Raw genomic sequence first — 24,171 nt, 5'->3', positions numbered from 1 at the left:
TGGGGTGGGAAATGACACCCCTCCCCCTGCTTAGTTTTTGCTTTCAAGCCAATGACCTTTCCTTGTTTGTATTTGTTTGCAGATTGTGGACTGAACTGCCACAAGCAATGCAAAGATCTGGTTGTATTTGAATGCAAGAGAAGAGCCAAAGTCCCAGCAGTAGACAACAGCCCTGCTTCAGCCCTTGCATCCAGTCTTTGTCCCATGGGGCTCAAAGAACACATGCATGGTGAGAAAGTTTCTTATGAAGAATTCATGAATGAAGAAAATGGGTTAGCCCAACTTCATTCCACTCCTACACCATTACCCCATATAGCAGCCTTTCTTAAACCTGGGGTCCCTGGGTGTTGTTGGACTTCAGATCTCATCATATCAGATTACTGGTCCTGCTAGCTAGGGATTATGGGAGTTAGAATCCTAGTTGTAAACCACGTTGCATGCCTTTCTTTAAAAAGTGGAATAGCAAGATATACATGTTTTCAATAAATTTTCAGTAATGCTCGCAAAAGCCCTATATTATTATTTCCACATTACGGATCATGTAGATGTTTTGTTTCTTCACTTCACCAATGCAGCCAGGAGTGATATTAATTAAGTAAGTGGGAAACAATGGATAGAAAGAGAAGTCTGGGAAGAATGATACGTAGTTATTTCAGCAAAGCATCTCACCTACTTCCACCTAAACATTAGGAAGAACTTCCTGACAGTAACTTCCACCTAAACATTAGGAAGAACTTCCTGACAGTAAGAGCTGTTCAACAGTGGAATTTGCTGCCAAGGAGTGTGGTGGAGTCTCCTTCTTTGGAGGTCTTTAAGCAGAGGCTTGACAACCATATGTCAGGAGTGCTCTGATGGTGTTTCCTGCTTGGCAGGGGGTTGGACTCGATGGCCCTTGTGGTCTCTTCCAACTCTATGATTCTACTTTGATAATTAAGTTTAAAGGATAGCATGCAACTCATTTTAACCACTGCCCTGCTTTCATCTCCCATATTTATATATTTGTGTGTTTTCCCATCCCCTCGTTTTCCCATCCCCTACAGGTCTGGAGGAGGGAGGATTTCCATTTCCTAACGGAGAAGTTGCGGAGCACAGTGAAGGGAGCAAAGACAGAACTATTATGCTTATGGGGGTATCAGCTCAAAAGATCTCAGTGAGGCTAAAGCCGTCTGTGGTACACAAGAGTACGCAAACTGACTTAGTGGTGGCACATAGTGATGGGCTCCCCAGGCAACAGAGAGAGCCAGGAACGCTACCTGAAAACACTCTTCTGCAGCCTACTCCGCTGTCGCCGTGTCCCAGCCCGGTTCTTAGTCGTAAAAAGGCGTATGTGAAATGGGAAAACAAGGACTGCAGTCAAAAAGCAAAGCAGGAGCCCTGTGCTCTAAAACCCACATACCAGGAATTAGAGCAGGTACCGCAAACACTTTCTAAGAATCACATGTAATAAATAACAGAGTGTGCAGTATTACCACTATGACAAATGGGAACCAGTTTGAGAAAGTCAGAATAGACTGGGAAGACCCAGGCTCAATTTTGTTCAGTTGGTAGGTAACATCCCTGATATATCTACTGCTAAATGTCGAATAGTTATAAGGGATGTGATACTTTTAAGGGAAGTAGCTGTCGCCTGCCTAATGAGTGTCATTGGGGTGGAAGCCTGTTAACAAAACAATCCCACCTTGTAATCTCATTGACTGGGATGGGGAGAGAATGGCAGAGCTACCATCAAATCCATTCCTCTGCCATTTTCTTGTAGCCAGGTTGGGATGGAGCGACATTTTCCTTCTCCCTTCACATTGCCTACAATGTATAAGGCAAAAAAAATCTATATATTAGACAGATGTGTTCTCTTAGAGTCTTGATTAAATGTTGTCTTTTGCACATGAGAGCATGTCTTGTTTTCTTGAGAGATGCAGTAGCAGTAATTGCTCCTCTCTTATGCAGACAGCTGTTTATTTTTCACTCCATTTACTGTTCAAGCTGTTATAATTTGAATAATAGTTAAGTGAACCTGGAGAATAAGATGCTAGTCGAGCAAGTGTTTCTGCTAAGGAGGACTGTAGATACTGAAACTGTTCTTCAAAGTATATTCTGCTCGGATGACACCAACCTGTGTTTTTTCCTTAGGAGAGAAACATCCTTACAACAGAGAATGAAGCTTTAAAGCTACGGCTTAAACAGGCACATAAGAAAATTGAATTCCTCAGCATTCGAAGAAACCACATATTGGACAGCAGGGAACACGGAGACTGCTTGTAGCCAGGAGGACACAGTAAAGGCAATGGGAACTTTGAGGGCGATGCATTCAAACGTATGCAGAGCGGCAGGTTTTTAAACAGAGGTATTCCTGTTCAGTCTCCCCTGTCCTGCCTGATATTAGTACTTGTGGGCGTATGCATGCCTTGTCAACAGGTTTCAAACAGTTTGCCCTTTGTTTGGCGGAAATGACGGCATTTGGAATTATGGCAAGAATTACTCTTGCTGCCTTCATAACAAGGGGTGGAATTCAGTGTAGCTCTCAGTGTGCAAGGTTAACACACACAACGGTCCTGAAATCTGCTCATGGACCACCGGCACACCCTCCCCCAAAACAAACCTGCTCCAGAATATCTCACAAGCATTTGAGGGCATGAGGCGGCGGGGGTGGAGTGGGGGGGGTCTGACTGCAGGCAGCAGGAAAGGAAGAGGGGAAGCGTTATTGTTTGTGCAGGCGCCTGTTATGTGAATGACACTGCAGTGCTGGATACACCCCCTACCTCTACAGCCAACCTTACTGCCCTTGGAGGGTTGGCATAATTAAGATTAATAATTCAAAACTGTAGCCCTGCACAATCAATACGTATTTGTTAGACCTGTGGACAAATAGCATTAGAGATGCTAAAAGCTGCTTTGTGTTGTCTTGCGAAAATCACTTTAGATTTCCATCTGATCACGATTCTAGAACTGACACATAAACGATGCACTGTAAAACATGGTATCAGACACTTGTGACCCTTTCTGTAGCTTGTGTTAATATTTATTCACAACTTCTGGTTAAATCTCTGGCTTCAAATTGAGTCTATAATTTATTTTTTACAAGAATGACATTATGATGTGCCCAGAAATGGTGGTGTTTGTACTTTGTGTTCCACTGTGTATGCTTACTCCTTTTGGAGCAATTTCATGGTTAAATAACTTTTTTTGTACTTTCACTGACAAAGCCTAGAGTAAGAGGCTTGTAAGATTATTTATGTGAGCAGCTTCTGTAATGTAAATTTGTGAGTTGAAGGAACTAGCACCTGTTCTTATTGTTAGCTGAGCTGATAAAGTAACTACACTTTACAAACTGTAAATATATATGTAATATTTAAAATTGACCAAGCATGATTTTCTAAAACCTATGTGAACTGTGTTGATTCTTAGAAGCTATACACTAAACAAGAACAATCTAGGGAACATAGAAATGAAAAGCTAAACTGACACATCTGGCAAGTTTGCTTTTTCCTTTGCAAACATTTGCCCTCCTTCAGCAGTCTTCTCACAGGCAGCCGTTTTCTTTCTGGGCAAACCTACAAAGTATCCAGTCAAAACTGGTATTAGACTAGTTGGCCTACTCGTAACACACATATTTCCCTTCCTCCTTGTCATCTGAGCACTGATGGCAGTGGTTTCCACAGTTGCAATGAAGTGTTCTCTGGGGCATGCCTTGTTTTCTGCCCCAAAACATGGAGAGGATAGTAGGATTTCACCTTAAACTAACCTTCTGTAAGAATCTTTGAATGTTTATGGAGTGGTTAACTGAGCCATAATACTTGGATTCCATTTTGTCCCACACATTGTTTTAACATCTGCATGGCAATGGTGTGAGGTCTTGCATGATAGTGTCATTAGTAGGCAGGTGGTACCTGATTATAGCTTACCTTCTCAAATCCCAGTGAGGCAGTCAAAATTCTTAATGGGTGCTTAGAGTGAGTTACAAGATTGAGGAAGCTTGATAATCAGTTTGTTTAAGACAAGCCTGTTAATTATTAGTAAATATGGTAGTAGATAGGAGAGCCTGCCCTGGGTAAGATGCTGCTTGGAAATGCTACCTGCCTGGGCCCACGTGAGCAGTGATGAGTAGGAGTGCATTTTTCAAGTTACACATGGGGCACTAGTATAGTTCCCTTTCCCAGGAAACAAACACCTTGCCCTCAACATGCATGTATTGGTAAACCTAGATTTGATTAGCATAATGGGAAAATGCCATTCCACTGTGTGGGAAGCTCAGTTTGTCCTGAGTGCAGCAGACCAAGCTATTAATAAGAAATAGTAAGAAGAAACAAATTACATCGGCCCTAAAAGAGCTACATTTGGACTGGTTTGCTAATTAATTTGTGGGCAGATTTCAGAGAACTGGAACTGACTTTTAAAGGCCCAAATGACTTGTTATCTGAAGGATGCCCTTCACAACCAGTATGATCCAATGAGGCTCTCTCTGCTAAGAATGCCACAACTATCTGAGGTATAAACAGGGTGTGACTTAGACGACAGTCTTTTCAGTGGCAACTCTTGCCAGCTCTGTTACTATTTTGAAGAGCATTTGATATAGTTGCCTTTCTGAGTTGGGCTGAAATTTAACCTCTGTGAACGATTGGTTTTTATGATTCTGCATTGCTTCGTCATTCAGTATTTTTATATTGACTCAGGATATTTGGCTAGACCAGAGTACATAAAGTAAATGAAGGTCCTAATTCTGGGGACAGTTGCACGACAATGAGCCTTGTGGAACTCACTGGGATTTATCTTGGGGTGAACTCCCATATGTTTAGGCTGTAGTTTTATCCTCTCAAGCAGCTGCATGCATGGTTTGTGGCAAGGCTTTGGTGCCACAAGCACAGTTCTGTTAACAAGTACGGTTTTGTCAAGGAAACATAGGTATGGATCATCTCCAGTGCAAGCAAGTGCATGTATTACTGCTCTAGCACACACATGGCAGCCATTTTGAACTTTTTGAAAGACAGTATCTGGACATTCAGCTGTCCATGGGTGGTACTGACCTAGCTCACCATCTTTCCCTCAGCATTCTTTGTGCCAAATACACATGCCAAAACAACACAAACTTGGCACCTTGTTAGGCCTGTTGTCTTATATTTATGCCAGTCACCTCTCATTTACTGTTGTCCAAACAAGATGAAAATAGTAAAATAAAAAAAAGTATTAGGAATACGTTATAACACCAGTTGTGTGTTATTTTTCTTTAAACAAATTGCTTTCATTGACCGTGATATATGTGAAACTATGACAATCAAAGAAACTGATCTATAAAATGTACAGGCTGTAAAGGTTGGCTAAAGTGCAATTTTTTTGTTTGATATTTATTAAAATTAAGTTACACAGTAATTTTTTGTGCTCTGTTCTTAAACTATCTGTGGTAGCCTTGGGTCTGGCAAGAGCCTCCAAAGACTTTCAGTTCTTAGCTGATCAGCCAGATGCAATTCCCATAATTATTTTTGGCATAAGGTGCTGAGATTTTCATCCTGCCTCTCTCTGTTCCATGCAGAGAATGTTTCTTAATGCAGGTGCACCCCACGTGGTGACAGCTAGTATTTACCATCAGACAGACATGAAGGCTTGAGAATTAACTGCATCCATCAAATTAGAAACATACTAGTTCTTACATGATGCCAAAGAATAAATAACAGCTGTCCGTATGTAGATCACATTTGTAAGAGAACCAAGCTTCAGGTGAATTATGATAATCTCTTGATCTGCCTTTTTAACTTTTGCTTTCTCCTGGTAATCTACTTCAAACTCCTGATTATGCATCACATGGGCAAAATGGATAAAGAGAAGTCTTTCTTCTTTTCTCATAAAGCTGGAGCCACCTAATGAAGCTGAATGTTGGAAGGTTCAGAGCAGACAAAAGAAAGTACCTTCACACAGTGCATAGGCAAATGAGGGAATTTGCTGCCACAAGTTGTAGTGATGGCCGCCAATTATTATAGCTTTAAAAGAGGAATAAACTAATTCATGGGGGATAAGGATGTCAGTGGCTATGTTCTGCCTCCAAATATGTTGCTGAGACTCACAAATGCTTATGAGATTCTTATAGGCCTCTAGCTTTTGGCATGATCCAGAAGGGCTCTTGTATTCTTACCAGAGAGGAAGCATCTTTTTCAGCGTGAGGGGCCACATCTTCTAGGGCTGCATGCAAAAATTGACCATGGCCACTCTACATTTGCACATTCTGCATGCAAAGCTGATGTTCTACCACTGAGCTATGACGGTCCCTTCCTGGAGATCGTGTGTGTGTGTGTGTGTGTGTGTGCAATTGCCAGCTGTGAAGGGAGACATGGGAAAACACTGCTTATGATGCAGCGTTCTAGAAAAGCTTGCATAAAGATTGAAGAAAAATAGAAGTTGCCCTGATCTACCGCTTTGTGTTATTTAATTTCAAGCACCATTGCCACTGCCGCTCCCCATACTGCTGGTTCCTGATCACAGGCCTGCCCCTCTTGCAGACTGTAGCTAGCCAGTAGTATTCAATGTACAAAAAGCTACACTGATGACAGCTTTACAGTACTTTATTTCTCAGTGCTCACAGGTGTAAACAACCTATTTCTTAAACACAAAATACTCTCCAGTTGGTTGTCAAAAAGCACAAGGTTTTCACTATGTCCACAAGCATTTTTAAAAGGAAAGTGTTCAAACATAAATGGAATTGCTCTTAACACAAAACTATGTACAGAAAATGTGTTTCACAAAATACAGTTCAGGTTTAAAACGTACAAAAAACTGATTTATAGAAACGTTCAAAAATCAAGCAAGTTTAATTTATTGCATTTTTTATAGGTTGACAAGACACACCTGTATAGGGATCAAAACTGCCAGTAATTTTGAAATATTGAACCGTTTTGAAATATATTGTAATTTGCAAAGGGTGAGGAATGTTTTTTAAAAAAATAGTCTACATTTTAAAAAACAAGTTAGATAGATGTCTTAGGGTGGAATTTACTTAATGAATGCTGTTAAGGGAAGCCCTGTGCAAAGACTTTCAGGCTTTCCCCAACCTCTGGCTCACAGAACCCCAGAACAGCATGTAGGGGAGGAGAGGGGGTGGCTCCATCTGGCAAGCCGATCATGCTTGGGAAGAGAGAATATTTGTAATATTCCACCCTTCGCTTTCTTTCCTTCTAGCTGGGGAGAGTTGTATAACCTGCTCTCCATATATAGCTAACTAAAAACACCAACTCTGTACTATCTAACACTAGAATGAGCTTAGGGTATGTGTGTACGTAACTCTGTATACAAGGAAGGAGGACAAAAACTCGTTTTTCTCCCAGGGAAAGAAATGCAGGAAAGAGGCCCCAACAGTGGAGCCTTGGTTTTCGAACGCAACCCATTCCGGAAGACTGTTCGACTTCCGAAATATCCAAAAACCAAGGATCAATGGGCGGTCAGCAAAATCCATTGAAAAAACGGAGAAACACGCCTCAGAAGCCGTTTGACTTCCGAGGCGTGTTTGAAAACGGAAGCAATTACTTCTGGGTTTCGGCGTTTGGGTTCCGAATCGTTCGGTTCCCAAAATGCTCGAAAACCGAGGTTCCACTGTCCTATTCTTCTGCTTGCTCTAGTGGTTAGCTTTGTCAAATATTTCCAGCCCCTGTGCTTACTTATTAGGAAGCAACGATGATGTAAGAATGACATCAGGTGGGAGGGGAAAGTTGCAAGGACAACATTTCTAGGCCCATGCGCACACATTTTTTCCTTCCTTCTCAACAGCCAACTCTGGTAGAACACACTGGGAACCAGTTAGTTTTATTGTAAGTTCATGGTATAGGTCAATTTTAGGGAACTTCTGATGTTTGGAATTTTGTCTTTTCCATATTGGGTTATGGTATCGGCAATTATGCTCACCACATCAAGTGGTGTGTAAACCCTTCCTTTCAACTTAGAAGCGGTAAGAGTTGGTGGGTATCCTCCCAGCAGTTTTGCTGTGCTCCCTGAGTCCTCCTCAGCTACAAGGTTAGGAGGAAAGTTTGGAGCAAGAGGCCCCACATTCTTGCAGAGAAGACAAGAGAGGGGGGAGTTACCTGCAGCCGCTGCTCAGTGGTGGGTCTCTGTGCCGCACCATCAAGCATCAGCAGAAGCTTGCACTATCCCCCTTTCTTTCTCACAGGAAAGAGAAGTGAGGAGATGAAGACACCTTCAGCAGCTACTCAGCAGAAAGACTTGGCCATGCATCAGGTGAAGCTGGAATACTTTCCTCCAGTGTTTCCTACAGGAAAGGAGCAATCTTTTTTGCTGTTGGGAGAAGGTCTTTGCTTGCAGCCAGCCGGCTGGCAAGCAGAAATAGCCTGGCAATCACAATTTTTGGCTTGGCTAGCAAGGCCAACTCAAAAATGCAGACCTCCAATTATCGTCACTGCAAAAAACAATACAGACTTGCATCCCCCCAGCATTTTTATGGAAACCTCCTGCAGTTTTAATTTTGAATCCGATAACATTACAGCTAGTATACATTTCTACATTTTTCATAAACATTTTGAAGAAATTGGAGGCCAACTCTAATATACAATGCTTCCCACGTTTGAGGGAATCACTGCAATTTGAAAACTTACAAAGAAAATCAATTTTAATTTTATATTCTGTTTTATTTTGTTCATGCTCATGTTTCCGAAGCTTCTCATATTACATAAAAATCCAGATCTCAGAGTCAAAAAATCCACTTGCTTCTTTAACCGCTATTTTACACTTAAAACATTTAAGGCCATTGCGCACATGGAACATTTTCTACATAGATCTCACTTCTATACAGAAAACCTTGCATGTTCTCTGGGCTCACAGTCTCTCACAGACGCTGCGTACAGGAACTCCCTGCTAACCATGGTTTTAGACCACATATAGATCATCACGTCTGACAAATGCACACACGTACATGCAAGCTCATAAAAGGAAGTCGCATGTGGAGGAAAGCTATCATGAGCAAAGTGATTTATAGGGAACCGAATATTGTAATTTTCAAAAAAAGCATGACCAACATAATTCAAACATCATGCTGCAAAGTCAGCTACAATTTATCCCAGACTCCCAATGAACAGTTTGTGTCAGTTAACATTTAGTGGTATCAGTATCTCCTGTAGCCTCCTCCCCCTCCCCTTCCACCATATGACTCGCCATACCCACCTCTCCCACCGTAGCCTCCTCCCCTCCCTTGAAAACCCCCTCCCCCTCCTCTCCAACCTCCACCCCCTCCTCCTCCTCTACCACCACCCCCTCCCCCCCAGCCACCCCCTCCTCCTCGACCTCCTCCTCTTCCCCCTCTACCACCACCATCTTGTCTCTTCTGCCAAGGGGGCATTTCAGGTGGTGGTGGGTCAATTTCTGTTGGTCTGCCTCCACGATCTGGTACTCTTCCCATCAAGACCTGCAATGGAAGCAAAGTTTTAAAAATTTATTTTATTACATTTCTATTCCATATTTCCCCCATCAATGAGCACATGGGGCTTCCAGGGGATGCTCTCCTATCAACGCCCTGAGATCTACAGGTATAGGGGTGGTATACAAATTTAATAAATAATCCAATAATAATAATAAAGCCAGAGGAATTCAGATTCCTCAGTGCACAGTTACCAACCTCATTAGATTACCAGGAAGACATTCAGTTATTAAGCACTTCACACATTAGACATGTTTACAAGCACTGGCATATTATGAATGGTTGGGTCAGCTCAAGAAAGCTCCTGAAGCTCATCTTGCATGAGGGGGAAATCATACCTTATTGATTGAGCAAATAGTATTTTCTCGTGACGATCCACTGCTTGTTCTTATGATCTTCGACAAGTCTTCACGAGCTGCTAGAAGATGGGCTAATGAAATAGTTGATTTAGGAGAGAGTCCATAACGTTTGGGTTGATAAATCCTTGCAATATCATCTGTTTTCACCTTAAAAATAAATGTAGACATATTGCAGAGTTGCAGAAATATTAAAACAAAAGCGGGGAGCACTTTAAGTTATGTCCAATATGCCATGTGTTCCTTTTTGCAGTCTAGTATCACATAAGGTCCTTGCAACAAGAGGAACAGCTGGCTGAACGCCTTAGCAACATTTGTCGCTATTTGAGTAATGCTATAGATGAGGAAGGTTGCAGTTAGGAGGTAGAATGAATCATAAATGCATTCAGAGCTTTATTTTAAGGTGGTGTTGTTTTTGCTTCATAGCTCCCACTGCCAAAGTTGCAAGCCAGTTTTCAGTTTAAGCAGCAGCTTGTCTCTTCAGCTGCCAGCACACATGCAGAAGGAATTTCAAAGAAACTGCAGTTGCACACATAGTTCTTGGCTATATGTATACCTTTGAACTGGTATTTATAACAGAAAAATATCTAATACAAACCCTTTTAAAAAAACACCCCACTATGCCCTTGAATGTAGAGAAACCAGTAACTGGGATTCTCTCTAGTATTTACAATATAAAACTGTTATATTAACAAATTGTGCATCATCAATTAAATGCTTATGGAACCTCAGGAGATTCAGCTACCAGGAAATTGACGATAAAACATGTTTACCTTTGCTCTATCGGACCAACCAAAGGACTGTACAGTTACGTCTAAGCGCTTCATTAACATACGACGACGGCATTCATATTCACTGAGAAGAGTCTCATTTATTTTTTCCAACCTTCCCTATGGCATTGGAGCACAAAACAGTTCAATAGCAGTCTAAAATACAGAAAATACTGTAAATAGTCACAACACTTTTCAACTGCAGATGCTACAAATTTCTTCTTTTATGTCAAAAATCATAGAAGAATGCATTCACTTTTGATACAAATGAAGACAGAAAAGCAAAAAGCCACAATCACTCTTTGTATGCTATTGAGTATAAAAGTGAAAAAACTTAATTTTTACCATTTGATCTGAATTCAAAGGAGTTTTAAGCAGAGATTTGCCCACGTAAGTGTTTGGAATTTTTGATAAAATGTCCTTAACCTGAAAAAGTAAAGCATACATATATTTATTTATATAAAACCAATTACAAGAATCCTGTGTATCTACATAGTGACACTAAAGTACAATAGAATTTCCACAAAGACAATTTGATCCTTTCTCTCAATGTCATCTTATGAGATGATTCACACTGGCTGGCCAGATGCTTCTTCCCCCTCACCACATGACTGACTCCTGCTGCCTGTGGCCAAGTATGGAAGAATGCTGTTGTCCTTGGCTAGTTCACTTAGGAGTAAAACACTACCTTTCTTCTTCAGCTGCTGCTGTGAGAAGATGCTAGGTGCTGCAGCCAGAGTAAGCAAGGGGACAGCAGCGTGGAGAGGGTCAAAGGGCAGGCAAAACAGCTACCACACATAAGAGCTGCTACAGTCATCCAGACTTCTTTCTGGGTTCCTGTGCAGATTTCTTCACACAGGAAGGGACGTCTAATGAGGAGAGGGGTTGTGTGGCTGTCCTTACCTATGCAGGCTCCATCGCTACCACACACACCTGAGGGTGGGTGGGAAATCATAGAATCACAGAACTGTAGAGTTGGAAGGGACCATGAAGATCACATGCAATGCAGAAATCTTTTGCCCAAGGTGGGCTCTATGGGCAACAACTATGCAGGCTTCTCCTGATGCCATAATTCTTTCCAGTTGAACAAAAACATAGGGCATTTCAGAGCAACTACTAGCTGTGCCATTCTTCTAGAAAAAGGGGTGTCAGAACTCACCATGAGTGCCTCCCACTATGTTTTAGAACGGCAATGGTGCCCACGTGAGAGGTGCCAGAACTTACCTAAGAGGTGTTGGAATGGAGTTCTGGCGAGTTCCCACTGAAAAAAAGCTCCTAAGCTGGTACCCTATCTGCCTGTCACCCTGAGAATGCCCTTTTGACTCCTTGGTTGTTGATTTTTTACAGGGGACTGGGGCTGTGCAGCTGTACAAAACTAATACTTATGGCACTCAAATGTAGAAAATACACACTGTACCTTTGACTCTATATTGCTTAATAAGACCGGAATATCAGAAGATGAAGGTGATGACTTTGGTAGACCCAGGACGTCGCAGATCATTTGGATTTCTTGGTGGATGTCATTATTCTTCGTCAAATGAGAACTTTTACGTTCTTTCAATTTCAGTATCTGCAAAGCCTGAAGTTCTGTGCTTAAAAATACTGGAGGGGGGGGGGGAAGATACGTAAAAGCTCGAGAAGGATCTGTGAATGTGTTTCAACAAGCAAACCAGTAAGATTAATGCTCTCTGGTCAGAACTGGGTGAGGATGTAAATATGAAAATTAAACAAGATGCGAAGAAAAAATGGAAAAGAATTTAAAAGCCATGTCAGTGTTATGACTTTTTCAGCCCAAGGGCTACAGAGACCAGGCAGTGAGCAACCTTGCAGGGGCCACATGCCATTGGTTGGCAGGACCAGAGGCAAAAGTGGGTGGAGCCACAGATGGGTGGAGCCTGACCTTTGGAATGCTGCTTGCTGCACTGCCATGCAAAAGTCAGAGATCTCCCCTTCCTCCCATTTCTACCCAGGCAAGCAAGAGGCATTGTTTCAATCCAATGACACATTTAGGCCAGCAAAAGCACTTGAGGGCAGGGACAGTGAGGGGCGGGGCTTGGGGAGAGGGGGAGTGGCCTGCGAAGAGTCCCAGGGAACAAGCAGAGGGCTGAAGAACTGAATTCGGTTCCTGGGTTCCACACCCTTGCTACAACTGTTGCACATAATAATGTTTTAAGTAAAAATGAACGATGAAAAATGCATCTGAAATAAATTTTGATATAAACTTCCTTTTCAGATTATCAGTCAATAATTTAATGACGTGTTAGGAAATCCACATCTAGAGAGAGCCCCCATTTCCCCCTTAGAGAAAATAATCTGTTGGTTGGTTCATACTGACCAATCCTGTCGCAATTACTTGGAGAAAGATTAGCAAGAATCAGGCTGCACTCTTGAAAGGAGCATCTGGTCTAGAAATAATGTTTGCCTGATTTCAAACAGAGCCCAGATCACACAAACCATTCTCTGCCCAGTTATAAATGCAGAAATGTAATGGGGTAGAAGTCAGCAGTGGAAACCAGCCCTGTGACTTCCTGACAGGGAGATATATGGCAGCATAAAGTGGACCTTTTTTTGTTCAGTTGTAAACTATTGTACCCGGGTTTCAAATATTATTCTCGGCTGCCATGCAGCTACTGCGATGCATAAGACTGCGATGCATAAGACCTTGTAGGCTGTACAAGGCCAGAAAAAGTGGGCCTTTTCTGTCTCCAGAATGCTGCGTGAAACAAAACAGTCACCTGTAAAACTGCAAACAGAAAGACTCTGGTAACTTACATAGGACTTTAAGACAATCTTCTTTCTTTTTTAACCGCTCTTTAATTTCTCCAGACACAAGTGTTGAATATGGACAAGCCAGCTCTTTTAAAAAGCCACTCATCTCAAGCTGTAAACTTTCAACGTCTTCACCACCTTTAACAGAATATATAGGGGAAGAAAGTGTCATACACTTAAAAAACCCTTGTATCAGGTTCCAGCTCTGGTGCTTAAAAAAATAGTTGGGAACCACGTGAACTAATTCAGAAAAAAATATCATACAAATTGCTCTTAAGATTTTTAGGTAACATTTTGCTGAAAAAAACTAATTTTAAAAATCAGAATAATGTGATGCTCTGAACTAATATCATATCCTCCAGAATTAAGTCAGTCCAACAAAAAGACAGAATGAATGGCAGAGAAACACAACTTGAATTTATTTTTGTGCAGGGTATTTTGTATTTTGCAGCAGCAAAGAACAAGAAGTATAAACCCATTACCGTATTGGCCTGAATATAAACCACACCTGAAAATAAGCCACACCTTTAAAATTGGAGGGGGGAAAGGAAAACAAGAAAAATATAAGGCGCTTCATTCCTGGCTGCATACAAGAAGCTCCCAGCTCTGCAGAGTTTCACAAGCTAGAAGGCAACTGAAATCGACACTGTGTGTGTGTAGCTAATATGTTTCTCTCCACTGCCTCAACTCACATGTGATACCTTTTCTGCATTCCATTCATTACACCTGAAAAAGGCTAGGGTCTCTTTTTGTCTGCCTTTGTAGGGCGAAGTCAGGTACCTTTCCTGTTTTAAAGTGCTTGTGTTTGAGTTTCGGTTCAAGCAATGAAGGTTTTAGGGTCATGTTCACCAATATAAAAGAATCCTCTTAATTTTTCTGAGTGCATGATCTGTTCAATCAGGTGACAAAACAAACACAATTTCCCCCCTTCGATAATACATCCAGTTCCCCAGGTTAGAAAGACTGTAGAAACATCACTACTTTTCTTCATTAATCGTGTTAATATCACAGCAGAATGTCAAAAATCACTTCAATTATCTCCACAACAAATTTATTTCCAAAGTGAAACATTCATGAGATGTTTATAGATAAATTACAAAATGGAAAGCTATGACAAACACACAAACAAGATTCCAACAGATTAAAATCATGTCAAATTACCAGCTGTTGAGGAGATGCTTTCTTCCAAGTCACACAACGGCTGTATTTGGGAACTTAACCAAACACAAAGATCGCAGAAGTCTTGTGAAGCCAGACCACTCTCAGCTGCTTTATTAAGGGCATCTTCATCCAAAAGAGGGCCTTTGTACCTGGGGAGCAAAATACAGAACACAAAACATATGACCTAAGTACAGGAATTAAAATTTAAAAGTAGAAAAAATGTTTCACTGTGGAGTTTATTCAGTCATTCACAAATATTCCTTTATTGAAAAGTAAGAGTGTATTATTGTTGGATAGTTGAGTGTGTGCAATTAAAGTGGTTGTGAATCAAAAATAACTCTTTTTGTTTACCCATTTTAAAAATGTTTAAGGAAAACAGAACTTCAATATGGATGTTTTAGCGACAACAAATCTGTATAATATGCAGAGGAGTGCCTAATGTAAAATTACGCCTCTCAACATTATTTTTTGTAGTAACAAAAGAATTGGCTGGGGGTTTTTTGGCTGGGGGGTGGGGAACAACTTTACTTCTTACCGTTATGTCATTTGTTCCTTCCATCTCTTGACTCCACAGAAATGAATTAAACCATTGTTTTTATTATTTATTAAGGCGGCAACCAAATGTTGATTATATGAGTTTTAATCTGTCAAATAAATTCACATATGGGATAAAACTATTTTGGAAGAATATGTTTTCATCTTAGAAGAACCATTCTTCCTGTGTGTGAGAAGTGAGAATGCCTCTTTTAACATGCATTTATATGCACACTGTATTCAAATAATTTAAAAAATCAAATTCTTCTGCCTGATCAGGGGCGTTGGTTTTTTTAAAAGCCAACTACAAGTTTGTAGGGACGCGGGTGGCGCTGTGGGTAAAACCTCAGCGCCTAGGACTTGCCGATCACATGGTTGGCGGTTCGAATCCCCGTGGCGGGGTGCGCTTCCGTCGTTCGGTCCCAGCACCTGCCAACCTAGCAGTTCGAAATCACCTCCGGGTGCAAGTAGATAAACAGGGACCGCTTACCAGCGGGAAGGTAAACGGCGTTCCGTGTGCTGCGCTGGCTCGCCAGATGCAGCTTGTCACGCTGGCCACGTGACCCGGAAGTGTCTGCAGACAGCGCTGGCTCCCAGCCTATAGAGTGAGATGAGCGCACAACCCTAGAGTCTGGCAAGACTGGCCCGTACGGGCAGGGGTACCTTTACCTTTACAAGTTTGTAAATTTGTTACTGCAAATGGATGGAAATCCCATGGAAGTTTTTGTACTAACATTTTTAGACAATGGTCAGCAATGTTTCAACATGTTGCCAATAACTGTATCAAATGCCAAGCGTAACTGCACACGTTGCACTCCAAGGCATGCACCTAGGTTATTCTAAATGCATCATACAGACTATGTAGTACTTCAAATATCAAAGGCAATATGCCTTTGACGAGTTGTTGATGGAGAGCAAAATGGGGGAGCTTGTGGGCTTTCCATCTGGTTGGCCGCTGTAAAAACAGGATGCAGGACCAGATGGGCTTTTGCTATGAACTTTCCAGGATGTTCATAAAAGCTTGAACTGTAACAAGCACCTATAACATTGCTGGATAAATGTGAACTTCTGATTCACCTGCTACAAAATACAGAAGCAAGCGAGTACAGTACCGTGGTACCTCTGGTTACAAACACCCTCAGGTTACAAACACTTCGGGTTACAGACTCCGCTAACCCGGAAGTAGTACCTTGCGTTGATAACTTTACCTCAGGATGAGAACAGAAATCGTGTGGCGGCAGCAAGAGGCCCCATTAGCTAAAGTGGTACCTCAGGTTAAGAATGGTTTCAGGTTAAGAACAGACCTCCGAAACGAATTAAGTTCATAACCATAGGTACCACTGTACAAGTCAACACACACAATTATGCCTGCAGTATTGTGCTGCTGTGTGAGTGAAATCAATAAAAAGAAAGCAACATTTTATGTAACTAAGAATGAAATACAAAAATTCATTTAAAACTCCCATCTGTGAAATACAAGCACATGATAAGTTTACAGTTGCAACATTTGACCTACACCCTGCCTGTAATCCTAGCCTCACTGCATTGTGCCTTTTTTTATTTTTTACACACTTCTCCAATGCTTGTTGGATGGAATCTCGTTTTGAGTCTAGTTTTGCCACATGCCAATTTCTCATTCAGGGACACCAAACATGGGGCATGAAGAAGATAAAAACTCCCTGGAATATGGTAGCATACATGGCAAACTATAAAACCTGGGGGTTCTTCCATCTCAATATGTACATTTTCTTCCCCATCAAGAAAGCGCAAGCCAGGGCAGTTAAGTAAGTTTAAGGCTGCAATAACTAAGCAACCTTACTTGGAAGCTGTGACACTGAAACCACAGAGCTTTCTTCCTTGTGATCATGTTAGGAGGATTGGGCTGCCAGTGGGACATCAGTATATAATCATTTGTACCCACTGATTTTTACTTTCAATTACTGCAAGACTACTATGGTGTTCTACCAACCTAACTTCCAGCTATTCTTTTTAAAAAATAATAATGCATGTATTTTGCATATATTACCAAAGTTCTTTGGTCAAAGCGGGAGCACTCCTATTCAACTAATCAAATTAGCACATTTGGAAGCGATAAATACTGCTGCAACAGAGCAGACTCAGCAGTTGGTACTCAGTGAGCAATCAAGACTATGTGCCTGACACTGCGAAGTTGAGAAACAAATGTCTACCTATTATTATTCATTAAGACTTGGATATTATTTGTTTATTATTATTATTTGAATTTATATACCCCCCGATACCCGGAGGTCTTTGTTTTCTTTTTTAAACCTGTATTCACAACAAACAGTTTTGATTTCTCTCCCAGTCTTTGACCAGCAGAATCAGAGCAGCAGATTTTTGGAAGCGTGTCGCGCGCGCAAATACCGCACTTGGTCCACCCCGGGCTCCACGAACAATTCTCCCACGCACACGTGGGTCAAAGGGGAGGCCAAGGGGAACCCCGGGATTTCAGAGGGAGCGAAGGCACTGGCGGCGAGTATTTAAAAGGGGTGCTACTACTGCATTGAAAAGGGGTGCCTTGATTTGAACCGGATTGCATGCGCATCCCCGAGCGGCCCTCCTCTCCAGCCGGCCTTCCCGAACCACCTCTCTGCAGCGGTACCCCAACTTCCTCGCCCCGAGCTCCGCCGCGTCGCCTTCGTCCCGCTCACCCCAGAGCCTCCAGCGCGTCCAGGATGTCGCACTCCATTTTCAGATCCTGCGCCGGTGCCTTCATTGCCCGCAGCAGCCTCGGCCCCGCCCCCGAGAACGCCCGCCATCCGGCGCGCCGCTCAGATGGGCTCGGCTACCCTCCCGCTGCCCAGCCATTTGGTTCCTCCTTGCAGTTCAAGCGCCCTTACAGATTAATCCCCATAAATCGGCACCGTTGCTAGGAATTTGGAAAAGGGAGAAAAGAAGAGACATGCACATTCGGGTGTGCATGATATTCCGCATAATCAGCAGCAGCACGGAATCTGTTCAGAGAGCCGCCTTAGATTAGGCGGAGTCAGCTCAGCTTCTCAACTAGAGCGTGCAAACTTCCCTGCAAAGCCTGCTCGCTTCAGTTTTTTATTTCCCCACCAGTGCCGGATTTAGGTATAACCTAAAGAAGCTATAGCTTAGGTCCCTACTCTCTTGGGGGCCCCCAAAAAATGAAAAGGGAAAAAAACTGCTGGATTGTACATTTTCAAAATATCAGATAGAAAACAAATAAAATAAAACTTACATACAGCAACAGTGGCAAATGACTTTAGATACCTATTAGGTCCATAAATTACCATATAGCATATATTCATCACAAAAAAGAGTGACAATTTGTTGTTGGCAAAGGACAGCTGAACATATAAAGGGCCCCATTACCTCCAGTATCTGAGGGCCTCATCAAACCTAAATCCGGCCCTGCCAATGCTTAACATTTGCCTGTTGCCCCGATGCGACATGCATCTACTCTAAAGTCGTTCCTGTTGAGTTCAAAGCAAGGGCATAAAAATGTTTCTTTTTAACCAGGCCTTTGGTTGATTTGATTGACATCCTTTGCCCTTTAAAATGTGCTGGGGGTTTTTTTTTGGGGGGGGGAGGTGTTATTGGGTTGTTTTTATTTTGATTATGTATTTTGTGGTTTTATGTTTTGATTTTATTCTGCGAACCTCCCTGAGACCTGTGAGTATAGGGCGGTATATAAATTCAATAAAAAACAGAAATAAGAATAACGCTTCCAGATAAATAGGCACGGAACTGCAGCCTAAAATCTTCCGTTTTCCCCATTCAACATGGATTCCCCATTCAAGGTGAATATCGGTGGATATGTGAATAAGAATGTTTGCTTAAAGAAAAACAAGCACATTCTCTTAAAAGTGAATAATATACTTGAATAGCAAGGTATTGGGGGAGAGAGGCAAAAGCCTAGAACTTGATTCATTTTCTGTCTAAAGGGGCAATAAAGAACTGGGCCAAAACTAATTGAATGAATTTCTGTAACTAAAGAGGAACAGGTCAAAGTTTCTACACTTAGGCAGGAGGACCCAGCTACACAAATATAAGATGGGGGACATCTACTAGTAGTACTTGTGGAAATGATCCATGAGCTGAACATGAGTGAACAGTGTGATGCAGACCCCAGAATTGTGACTCCATTTTGCAGAAAAAGGTTCCTCACCCCTGAAATACAATATTGTCTCTCTGAAAGCTATTGTCTGTTGGTGACTGTGTTTGTATGAGAGACTTCCATCAGACCACAACTATGTTTAAGGCATGAGCCATTGAAGTTCTGAAGAATATAGTGCTTTCCCTCTCTTTGAAGGTGGTAAATCCCTGATTGAGTTTCCTATACTTAAACATCATTTTAATTAGCATGAAGGAACATGCTAACTCTTCACTACCCCAAGGCTATTTTTAAAAATATCAAAGCTTTCAGGTTATAAAGATAGGTTGGAGTATATTAGTTCTGCAGGGTACATTTAATTTGTTGTTAGATTATGTTGCAGATTAAGCTGTCACAGGAAACTGTCTTGTCAAAAGCCTGATGAGTAGGTATCATCGCAGTGGCATGTTTTGTATTTGATCTCTGATTAAGCTTCACACCTCTTGGAATGCAGGTCTGAACAACTCTCTTTCCACTCTATAAAAGAACAGGTCAAATAGGTGTTTTGTTTCTCCTTGTCTTTATGGTATTATACATCTTAGTAATAAGCCTGAGATCATTAATACTTTTATTATATTTTTGAGGGAAACTGATAAAATGACTGGTTATGCAATCTGAACAACTATCCAGATCATATATGGGCTGAACTCGCCACGGGCAAATCACTGAAGTCTTTCCATGATTTATTTCTGTTTAAATAATTCTCTGTATAGTACTGAGCAGAAAATTATCAGCCACTGGAGGGCATCACAGTGTTAGCAGCAAAGAGAAGAGAAGGAGAACTTGAAAACAATTTTGCTATCCTTTGCATGTTTACTCAAAAGTAAATCCCATTGATTTCCATGAGGCTTGCTTCCAGGAAAAGCATTGCACCCCCCAGTCGCCCTATTCAGTTTTTAAAACAATTTAATAAATTTCAAAATATAAAAGATGGTGATAATTTTGAAAGCACATGGTGGTTTATTGTTAGAAAAACAGATGAACTAAAAATAGAAGATCTCTTATTATATGTTGGTGACCAGAGAATTTAAGCTAGTGGTTAGATTTTAAAAATAACAACTAACCAACAAAGATTTAATTGAGTTACATTAAGGTGTTCTTAATGAGGTTCTATTTCATGCCTACCCTTTTTAAAGTCATATTTAAAATATTTTTCTCTAAATTGAATTCTCTTTAAATGCCCAGAGTTTTTAAAGAATAAGAGTTCACAAGAAACCCTTGAAAAGGATGGCTCATAGGATTTACTATGAGATCCAAATCTATACTTTGAGCTGATTCTCTAATAGCATCACTTGACATGAAAGATGTTGGCTAAAATAGCCTTTTTGACAATGCCACACAGAAAACAAGACACTTGCTGCACTGAGAAAGGCAAGGAGCGATGCCCAGCAGATTGCTAGACATTGTGCCAGTGACTGCTGGCTAAAGCTGTGTCAGAGCATTCAACTCTCTGCTGACAGCGGCAACACTCACAAAACGTACGAAAGCATGAAGATGGCCTTTGGACCAATGGTCAGAAAAACTGTCCCACTGAAAACCTTGTCTGGAAAGATAATCACAGATCACAGCAAGCAGATGAAGTGATGGGTGGTGCACTATCAAGAACTGTACTCAGCAGAAAGCATGGTCTTCGCCACAGCAACTGACAGCTTTCCGCCTGTTTGGAAGAGCTGGATATTCCTGCCTCCCTTGAAGAATGCTATCAACTATTAGGCATGTGGTAAAGTTCAGGACTGCAAGAAGACCAAACCTATCCATTCTGAAGGAAATCAGCCCTGAGTGCTCACTGGAAGGACAGATCCTGAAGCTGAGGCTCCAATACTTTGGCCACCTCATGAGAAGAGAAGACTCCCTGGAAAAGACCCTGATGTTGGGAAAGATGGAGGGCACAAGGAAAAGGGGACGACAGAGGACGAGATGGCTGGATAGTGTTCTCGAAGCTATCAGCATGAGTTTGACCAAACTGCGGGAGTCAGTGAAAGACAGGAGTGCCTGGCGTGCTCTGGTCCATGGGGTCACGAAGAGTTGGACACGACTAAACAACTAAACAACAACAAAGTTCAGGAACAGGACGGAATCCCAACAGAAGTTCTGAAAGTTGAACTCATCTCCTCCCTCATGATGTACCTCCATGGCCTTCTCTTGCAGTGCTGGAAAACAGTGCCACAAGACACACACAACTCCAGAATTATGGCTCTTTACGTGGACAAAGGTGACTGCCACCTTTGTGTAACAACTACTGTGGAATCTCCCTGCTGAGTACTATGGGGAAAATACCAACTCTGTGTTATAAAGATGTCTGCAGACGTAACACTGCCAACATTAACCCTGCCTTGTGGCAATCCCCTGCAGACGACTGCAATTCCTGGATTGCCGGGAGGAGCACAGAGAGTAGAAACGCCATGGTGCATCTGCCCCAGCTGCAATAAAACATGACTCTCCCATATTGGTCTCTACAGTTTGACTTTTGATGCACTCTTCCATTGACTGTCTCGAGAGACAGATGCCAACAACAATGAGATGCACTGGCACCAACTCCTGGGGGCCCTGGGGACTTGGGCATGCACAAAATATTTGCTGTGGATGCCTGGCCTCCAACCCTGCTGCTGCTGTGCCTGCTGCCTTACCTTTGGTGTTCCGGCATCATGGCAGCAACAGGGCTGGGACCTGTGTCTCCGTTGTGGGGCCTTTGTTGGGACTCAATGCGGCCCACAGACATGTTTGTGGGATGCAGCCACAGCAGGCCCCAACAGAGGTACCGTGGTGGAGGCACAGGCCCCGGCCCAGTCACCGCCACTGTGTTGTAGTGCGCACACATGCCACAGTGTTGTGACGTGGCGTCATGACATCATGGCACGCATGGGCTGCACACCCATGGCGTGGGGCCTAAGTTGGTGTGCCTGAAGAGATGGATGGTTGAATAGTCTCAATGATGTATTTGAAACAGTTTATACAGTGGAACCTCAGTTGTCGAACGTAATCCATTCCGGAAGACCATTCGGCTTCCAAAATTTTCAACAACCGAGGCGCAAGGGGCGGTCAGCAAACTCAATTGAGAAAATTGAGAAACTTGCCTCAGAAGCTGTTTGACTTCTGAGGTGCTTTCGAAAATGTAAGCAATTACTTCTGGGTTTTCAGCATTCGAAAACCAAACGTTTGACTTCCGAGATGCTTGAAAACCAAGGTTCCACTGTATATCTACATACCGTATTTTTCGCCCCATAGGGCGCACCGGCCCATAAGGCGCACCTAGTTTTTTTGGGGGGAAATAAAGAAACAAAATTATTCCCCCCCCCAAGGCGCGAGGCTGGGGCGGGGGAAGCCCGAGCTTCCCCCGACCCCAGCCCCCAGAACAGGCAGCTCTGCGCAAGCTGGGGGAGCCCTCCCGCGGCTTTTGCAGAGCTACCCGAAGCCCTGGCGCGACTGCTCAGGGCGCCGGGGCTTCGGGGTGCAGGCAGCTCTGCGCAAGCCGTGGGAGCCCGGGGGGGACTTGCGCAGAGCTTCCTGAAGCCTGAAGAGGGAGAGGGGTCGGTGCGCACCGACCCCTCTTGCTCTCCAGGCTTCAGCGAAAGCCTGCATTCGCCCCATAGGGGACACACACATTTCCCCTTCATTTTTGGAGGGGGAAAAGTGCATCCTATAGGGCGAAAAATACGGTAATAATGGCCTTTTTTGTATTTTATTAGCGGTACTAAGGAACTTTTTGGGTGTGTCTAACAAACATGGATTAGCTTCAACTTTACATCTTTCCCACTGAAATCAACAGGATTAAAAAGTTGGATCGTGCTCTTATGTTCCACTAGCTCAGTGTATGGAGCTTATCTGTTCTTCATCCCTAACCAACTGAAATAAAACAAAAGCAGACATGCTGTGACATTGGCCTCTTCTGTAGCCAACCTCATCCAAGTGCAGTGTATGTTCCTTCCACTATTTCTCATTTTTCTTTTAAAAATAAAATGGTCCATATGGTGTGAATCATTTTACTGAACCATCCAACAGTTCACAACATGATTTAAATTGATGTTGCTGGGTTGTTGCTGTTTTTAAATTTGCACTTGAGCCTTAATGCAAATGTTGTTCTGAGAAGAATAGCATCAACAACTGTTTGTCTTGGGCTGGGTCTTTATACCAACATGTGTTTAGAAATACATGTTTTAAGAGAAATTCTGTTTTAAAATAAGTATTTAAATTAATATTGGAAGGCAGATTTTGTTTGTTTTTATTAAGTTGCGGATTGAGTGGAAATGAGATGGAACTGACTTTAAGAAAACACCTGAAAAAGTGGTGCAATTATGAATAAAATGATCTGCCTATTATTAATTAAATTTATATACTGCCAGTCATCTGAAGATCTGAGGACTGTCCACAACAGAAAAATGCAGGATAAAAGCAAAACCAAACCAAACAATACGCCCCCCCCCCAAAAAAAAACACATTTAAAAGGCTGTAGAATATGAATTAGCCAAAGGCCTGGGGTGAAGAGCAACCTTTTCACCTGATGCCTAAAGATGTATAATAAAGGTGCCATATGAACCTCCCTGAGGAAAGCACTTAAAAAGGACCCCTGACCATTAGGTCCAGTTGTGACCGACTTTGGGGTTGCGGCGCTCATCTCGCTTTATTGGCCGAGGGAGCCGGCGTACAGCTTCCGGGTCATGTGGCCAGCATGACTAAGCCGCTTCTGGCGAACCAGAGCAGCGCACAGAAACGCCGTTTACCTTCCTGCTGGAGCGGTACCTATTTATCTACTTGCACTTTGACGTGCTTTCGAACTGCCAAGTTGGCAGGAGCAGGGACCAAGCAATGGGAGCTCACCCCGGCACGGGGATTCGAACCGCCAACCTTCTGATCGGCAAGCCCTAGGCTCTGTGGTTTAACCCACAGCGCCACCCACGTCCTTTTTCTGGGTATCATCCTATTATGGGTATCATCCGTATGTATGTCTTTTGCACCTGACTTTATTTGGGGTTCTGGTAAAAAAAATGAAAACATAGAAGATGTGACAAGCCTGAAGTCAGCCTACTCTTGTTCTACAGTGTC

General features: G+C 42.5%; 2 protein-coding genes and 3 long non-coding RNA genes across 5 annotated transcripts in view; 2 read left to right on the top strand and 3 right to left on the bottom strand.

Moving 5' to 3' along the window:
- The window catches only part of RASGRP1 (RAS guanyl releasing protein 1), a 43,187-nt gene extending 39,640 nt beyond the window's left edge, over positions 1–3,547 (top strand). The window contains exons 15-17 of the mRNA XM_081886603.1: positions 83–229; positions 1,041–1,411; positions 2,128–3,547. Coding sequence (XP_081742729.1) covers positions 83–229; positions 1,041–1,411; positions 2,128–2,259 — 650 coding nt within the window. The 3' untranslated portion in view covers positions 2,260–3,547. The remainder of the gene's footprint in view (positions 1–82; positions 230–1,040; positions 1,412–2,127) is intronic.
- Positions 3,548–3,717: 170 nt separating this feature from the next.
- LOC309356530 lies at positions 3,718–5,361 on the top strand. Its single transcript, XR_014162831.1, has 2 exons — positions 3,718–4,022; positions 4,286–5,361. It is a non-coding gene; the product is annotated as an uncharacterized lncRNA (long non-coding RNA).
- Positions 5,362–6,527: 1,166 nt separating this feature from the next.
- Positions 6,528–17,794, bottom strand: FAM98B (family with sequence similarity 98 member B). Its single transcript, XM_081887182.1, has 8 exons — positions 17,663–17,794; positions 14,457–14,605; positions 13,299–13,433; positions 11,944–12,128; positions 10,872–10,952; positions 10,530–10,646; positions 9,739–9,906; positions 6,528–9,388 (listed from the first exon to the last, which is right to left on the bottom strand). The coding sequence occupies exons 1-8, from the start codon at positions 17,725–17,727 to the stop codon at positions 9,089–9,091; spliced, it is 1,200 nt and encodes a 399-aa protein (XP_081743308.1). The 5' UTR covers positions 17,728–17,794; the 3' UTR covers positions 6,528–9,088.
- Positions 6,528–24,171, bottom strand: part of LOC309356515 — a 325,551-nt gene continuing 307,907 nt past the window's right edge. Inside the window, exon 2 of the long non-coding RNA XR_014162827.1 lies at positions 6,528–7,341. This is a non-coding gene — a long non-coding RNA (uncharacterized lncRNA). The remainder of the gene's footprint in view (positions 7,342–24,171) is intronic.
- LOC309356550 lies at positions 19,477–21,842 on the bottom strand. Its single transcript, XR_014162838.1, has 3 exons — positions 21,759–21,842; positions 21,184–21,281; positions 19,477–19,608 (listed from the first exon to the last, which is right to left on the bottom strand). It is a non-coding gene; the product is annotated as an uncharacterized lncRNA (long non-coding RNA).

Source organism: Podarcis melisellensis (genome assembly GCF_964234715.1).
Source record: "Podarcis melisellensis genome assembly, chromosome: 1".
Classification (NCBI taxonomy): domain Eukaryota; kingdom Metazoa; phylum Chordata; class Lepidosauria; order Squamata; family Lacertidae; genus Podarcis; species Podarcis melisellensis.
This window is presented reverse-complemented; position numbering and strand designations above follow the sequence as displayed.